The 6,026-nt window shown below is 49.6% G+C and overlaps 1 protein-coding gene across 1 annotated transcript in view; it reads right to left on the bottom strand.

The window, feature by feature from the left end:
* The window catches only part of ADCY4 (adenylate cyclase 4), a 25,446-nt gene extending 20,620 nt beyond the window's left edge, over nucleotides 1–4,826 (bottom strand). The window contains exons 1-6 of the mRNA XM_069097956.1: nucleotides 4,683–4,826; nucleotides 3,914–4,137; nucleotides 1,926–2,123; nucleotides 1,544–1,705; nucleotides 1,234–1,383; nucleotides 119–267 (exon numbers count right to left, since the gene is read on the bottom strand). Of these exons, the coding sequence (XP_068954057.1) occupies nucleotides 119–267; nucleotides 1,234–1,383; nucleotides 1,544–1,705; nucleotides 1,926–2,123; nucleotides 3,914–4,072 (818 nt within the window). The 5' untranslated portion in view covers nucleotides 4,073–4,137; nucleotides 4,683–4,826. The remainder of the gene's footprint in view (nucleotides 1–118; nucleotides 268–1,233; nucleotides 1,384–1,543; nucleotides 1,706–1,925; nucleotides 2,124–3,913; nucleotides 4,138–4,682) is intronic.
* Between the last annotated feature and the right edge of the window lie 1,200 nt (nucleotides 4,827–6,026).

Below are 6,026 nucleotides of genomic sequence, written 5' to 3' on the forward strand. Positions count from 1 at the left end.
CTCTGTCTCTCTCTCTCTCTCTGTCTCTGTCTCTCTGTCTCTCTGTCTCTGTCTCTGTCTGTCTGTCTGTCTGTCTGTCTTTCTCTCTTTCTCTTTCTCTCTCTTTCTCTCAGCGTACCTGACACCCTGATGCCTCTTCACGTACAAACTGTGAAAGTTGTTGGTGCCCTCTGGTCGGGGACCCTGACCAGCCTGCAGCCGAGCCATGATCTCGGCCTTCATTTCCCTGGCCAAGTAAGCTGGCAGAATGGACAGTAGGAGATGTTCCTAGAATGTAAGCAGGTCCTTTGAGGTCAGGCACAGTTTAGTATTTTTACTTTTCCTTCTTTGTATCTTTAACACCTAGCATAGTGCCTGTCATGAAGTAGGCAGGGTATACATATTTGTTGAGTAGAATGAGCCATGGGCACTGTTCTCCTTTCCAATCAAATTTCTGAATCCCTGACAGATACCAGCCCAAAGCCTCCAACTCTGCTCCTCTTGCAAAACACTGCCCCTGTCAGATGCTTTATTCCACCTGGGTAATAATGGTATCTTGCATTCATTTAGCACTTAAAGGGTGTGTGTGTGTGTGTGTGTGTGTGTGTGTGTGTGTGTGTGTGTGTGTGTGTGTGTATTGTTGTTCAGTCATCTCTCACTCTTCCTGCCCCAATTTGGGGTTTTCTTGGCAAAGATACTGGACTGGTTTGCCATTTTCTTCTCCAGCACATTTTATAGATGAGGAAACTGAGGCAAACAGGGTTAAATGACTTGACCAGGGCTACACAGATAAGTGTCTGAGGTCAAATTTGAACTCAGGTCTTCCTTGACTCCAGGCTGTCCACTGCGCCACCTACCTGCCAAGGTTTATAAAACACCTAACACTTGAGACTTGCATCAAGTCTATAAGTTAGCTCTTTGAAATCTTATCTCCATTTTATACTTACAAGAAACTTGGAGGTGTGGTCAGCACCAGGTCAGAGGGGAGTGAGGCTTTAGGAGGGAGGGGAAGCATCCTGCCTCAGTGTGCTGTATGATGTACACTGAGACGCAAAGTTTCAGTGGCAGAGCCTGCTTTCCAACCCAGGTATCCTGACTCCAAAACCAGTGCCCTTTCCATACATCACTCCTGATCACAATCATAAGTAAGTGATGTCCTCAACTCCCCAGACCCTGGTCCTCCTGCGATAACTATCCCAACATTGATCTGTCCCTCCCAGTGCCAGGTCCCTGGCCCTATGCCTCAGGTCTGACCTGGTGTCTCTTCTCAGAATCCAGTCGCCTCCTCGAATGCAGGGAGCTCAGAGCCTCGCGGAACGTGGCTCGAAGCGCACGCTCCATTAGCGCCTTGTGATAGGCTCCTGCCGCATTCCCGCACAAGAAGAGCACGGCATTGGCAGCCAACTACAGTGAAATAAAGGGAATAGAGTGTAGGGCAGAGTTACAGATGGGGACTGAGAATAGCCTGAGAGGGCGTGATCTCAGCCAAATCCTAGGGAACCTGGTCCTTGGAGTGGGGCGTTGTCCAGAGTTCGGGACTTTCCATGGTTCTGATGGCTCTCACCTGAGAGAGAAGGGAGGGCTTGGAGTGAGGCTGAGGTTCAAGGTACAGCCCAAGGACCAGGAGGTGGGATAAAGAAGAGGCAAAGCCGGCTGCAGCTGCATCCCGCATACCCAGAGGCAGCATGGTATACACCGTGAAGATGATGAAGAGGAAGAAAGACACCTGAGACGGAGAAGAGAAAGAAGGGATGCTCTGAGGTATCTCGATGATGTCCATAGAGCGCCTGGGCGTCTAACAGACCTATTTTCTTCACCTGTAGAAGCAGTTCCTCCCTGCCTCAGGGATTTACCTTCAACCTTCCTTCCTACCACCCCAGCGGACCTCCTGGTTTAGTTTTGTTTCCCAGCTTCCCTTCCCTTGTAAAGCCTCACTCCCCTCTGACCTGGTCCCAGGCGCTGACCACACCTCCAGTGAACAGGAAGCCATGGCCCAAGGCCAACAGGGCGGCCCACACGAGGCCTGATACCGGGCGGGTCCAACGCTGCAGACGCTGCTCTCGGGAAGCCAAGCAGAGCAGCAGCCCAAAGCCTCCTAGTGCGCACAGCACCCCAGTCAGGAAAGCTGGGTCTGAGCCCAGCGCCTGTGGGGAAGATAACAGGGCCTAAGACTTGTGGGAGGTGTAGACTGGAGAAAAATAATCTACCTGGAACTGAGGATATAAGGAACAGGGGAGAAACGTGCTGGATGAAAGAGAGGGGTACTCAGATAAGTAAACTGAGAACTAAGAAGCAGCTGAACAACTTTGAGTGTTATCTCTCATTATTTTAAATATAGATTTCCCCAAAGTATTTACTTGTTTTCAGCTTCCACTTAACTCCCAAGCAAGAATTGGGGGAGGTGTTTGGTTGGTCTTGAAACTTGCTTAGGGCAAACACCAGGTGTGACTGGTAAGGATGCTGACTGATGGACCTTTTCTGTAGTTTAATGAACTCCTCTTGGACTCTTGTTCAGTCCTTTCAGTCGTGTCTGAGTCTTCTTGCCCTATTTGGGGTTTTCTTGGTAAAGATACTGGGGTAGTTTGCTATCTTCCTTCTCCAGCTCATTTAACAGGTGAGGAACTGAAGCAAACAGTATTAAGTGACTTGCTCAGGGCCACTCAATTAGGAAATGTCTGAGGCTGAATTTGAACTCATTAAAATGAATCTTTCTACGTCTAGGCCTCTTCACAGTGCCACTTAGTTGCCCCACTGGGACTCTTACCTGCCCTGAAATCCTGTCCTTCCTCTCTTCTCCTGCCCTCCTGTTCCAAGGCTTCCCAGTTTAATCTAGGTCATAGAATTATTGATCTAGAGCTGGAAGGGACCTTAGAAGCCATCTAGTCCAACACTAATATTTACAGATGAGGAATTCAAAGCCCCAGGAGGTTAAGTGATTTGTCCAAGTCATACAAAGTAGTGAAGACTTACCTTGAGATGTCAAGACCTAGATTCTTCAACTCCAGAAGCAGTTGCCTTTTCTGCTGTACTACCCTGGTATAGTATATTAGAAAGAGATCTAATACTCAGAGGCACCCAGATCCCAATATGAATTTTGTCACTTACTGAGTAGCTTTGGACAAAGAACAACTTTCTCTTAATTTCCTTTATGAGGCTAGATAAAGTGGACAAGTTCCTTAAGATCCTTCCAGCTCCAAGTGTCTTCCCTCTGTTGGTTTTCTCCAATTTATTCTGTATATAGTTTGTACATAGTTGTTTGCAAGTTGTCTCCTCACTGAGATTGTGAGCTATAGTAGGTACTGTCTTTTGCCTTTTTTTTTTTAAATTTTTTTATCCCCAGTGCTTAGTACTGAACCTGGCTTATAAAAGGTGCTTAATAAATGTTTATTGACCATCTCCACTCCCAGTCCAATTGGCTTCAAACCAGTTGGAAGGAAAATAAAGCAGAAAACATATATTAGTATTTGGATTTGGAGATGCAAGATGATTATTTCCTTGGAATGGAGTTGGGGGGAGCGTAGGGACTGTGTGAGAGGAAAATCTGCTAGATATATTTGCCCTTTGAGACTGGCTGTGGGTACAACTGCCCCTATGAGCTCCTTAAGAGGGAAAGAAAACCAGGAAGTGGATTTCCCAGGGGTCAGGGTGGAATTCCCCTCCTGGAAAAATGTAAAACCTGGAAAAATATTGATCCTGGAATATAGATTCATAGTCATCCAACCCCAACATATTACAGATGACAAAACTGAGGCCCAGAGTCCCAGGCTAGTTATTGTTAGGGCCTTAAATCCAGAATCATCCTTTTTCTCTTATTCGACTTCACCCAATCACAAGACAATGCTGGATTCCCAGCCCCCTTGCCTCTACTGGAGGCTGGAAGGAGAGAAAACCCGGAGAACCTCTCCCTTATCTGGACAAAAGGGTCCCTCCTCACCCGACCGCTGGCCCAAGTGACTGCAAGCAGAGCAAGAAGCGTGGAAATCACGATGGCCAGCAGCAGTAGTAACAGCGGGTACTGCTGGCTCAGGCTGTAATAAGTCTCGTAGAAGAGATCTTCGCTGGGAGGAGGCCGGGGACTGAAGAGGCGGGGCATGATCTCTTCACCCTCACCCCCTACCTTAAATGGCCCAAGGTCACAGTGGGGCTCCGAGGGAACAGCTGGAAGATGGGTAAGGGGAGGGGGAAGAAATTGACAGTTTACTTCCTCCAGAGAGAAAAAGAGACCCCCACCCCAAATCGATTACCGATCTTTGCCTTCCTTTGATTCTCAACGCTACTGTGGCCCCTTTCTCAGCCCCTCTCCAGCACTCCCGTCTATTTTCTCTGCTAGCACCTCTTCTCCCACCTCTCTCCCCAACTCTGTACCTTTTTGGACCATATTTCTTTTCCCTAGTTTATTTCTCTATTTCTCTTTCTAGTATCTTTCTCATTTCTATCCTGGCCATTCTCCCTCACTCCCTCCGGCTCTTCTAACCTCAATCCTGCCCTCTACCTAGTCTCAAGTTTTCAGCTCCCTGGTGCCCTTGGCCTTCCTTCCCACCTGAGCCTCCTCCCCCTCTCCCTTTTAGGGTTCTCTCTCGCGACCCGAAGTCTCCACTATGTCAGGTAATTATCTGCTTGGTGAGGAAGGCAGGCCCAGGAAAAGAGTGGGCGCAAAACGGGAGGTGGTCTCAGAGTTTCGCTCTTACTCATATGATACTCACTGCGTGATGCCCCTACAGCGGTTAGTGCAGAGGACCCGGGAAAAGACCAGGGGAGTTTTACAGCCGGGAAAAACGAAGCTGGGATGGTAGTGGCCAGGCGCCTAGGGGCTACAAGCGCTTCCCGGCGCCACAGCCGCCTCCCACTTCCCCGACGGGGCAGCTGAGCCCCTCCCAGTCTCTGAGTCTTACCCTTCTTCCACACCCCCCCATACCTCTGAATTGTTGCCCCTAACAGTCACCTCCTTCTCGCCTGTCCCTCCCCTTCCCCCCCTTCCGTTCTCTTAGGAAAGGGAGATGCGAGGCAGCTGGAGAGGCTGCCGAGGAGGGGCTGGTGTGACTGGGGTTGGGAGTCAGAATGTGTGGCTGGACCTTGAGGTTTAGAGTCTGCGTGGGAATCTGGAGAGGGATTGGGGTCTTGAGCCCGAGTTAGATTTAGGATCTGCATAGGATTCAGAGAGCTGGCTTCAGGTATGGAGAAGTCAATTACCCCCTTCCCATCTCTACCGCATCTCAGCCTCCTAGCACTTGAGGCCGCAGCTGAATTATTGATGCTCCAGTCTGTGCGCAGTGCTAAGGGACTCCGGGGGAAAGAGTGGTGACGGCAGGAGATCGTAAATGCATAGTTTATAAAATGTATCTGCGTCTAATACAGCTATATGGAAACAGCAATTTAAATACAAGTCCAATAGATAAATCCTCTAATCAAAAGGCTTAAAGCTTTTTAAAGCTAAAACTGACCAAGACTTTTGGGATACCCTATAAAAAAGACCGAAGCTGAGTCAGTGACTCACGAGGAACGCTGGTATGGGGAAGGGACCCTAGGAGACTAAGCAGATGGGAAGGAAGCCAGAAGGCCCTGGGGGTCTGAGAATTCCCACAGAGGGGTCTCTCAAGTGCCCCAGTCCTAGACTTTCAGACCTCTCCCCTTTCCAGTTCTTTGTCTCAGGGACCTGGACATAAAAGGCATCCATCCCCTACCCTCCTCTCTCTCCCTCTTCGTCCATTCCCTGGAGGTATCTGGGTGGGGTCCCGGTCATACTACTTCAGAGGAAGAGCTCCTCCCTCAGATAAGAGGAGCCCAAAGTGGGAGGCTGGGGAATCAGGCCTCCCGGATTCCTTCCTGCCACCGGCTGGGAGTTGACCCGGTGCCACTCTACCCGCCCCCACAGGCCCTAGGCCCCCGACACTACCCTCCACTTCCTGACCTCCACAAAAGGAACTCTAATTCTTACTATCCCCTCACCCCCTTTTCTGTTGTCTGTCTTTTCTCTCCAGGCCTCTCCCCTATCTTTCGCTTCCCCACCCCCTCCCTTCCAAATCCCACCACTCCAGGCTCAGAACAGG

This window comes from Petaurus breviceps, unplaced genomic scaffold (genome assembly GCF_028583685.1).
Source record: "Petaurus breviceps papuanus isolate PSGF00001 unplaced genomic scaffold, PetGlider_PUasm1.0 37, whole genome shotgun sequence".
In the NCBI taxonomy this organism is placed as follows: Eukaryota; Metazoa; Chordata; class Mammalia; order Diprotodontia; family Petauridae; genus Petaurus; species Petaurus breviceps.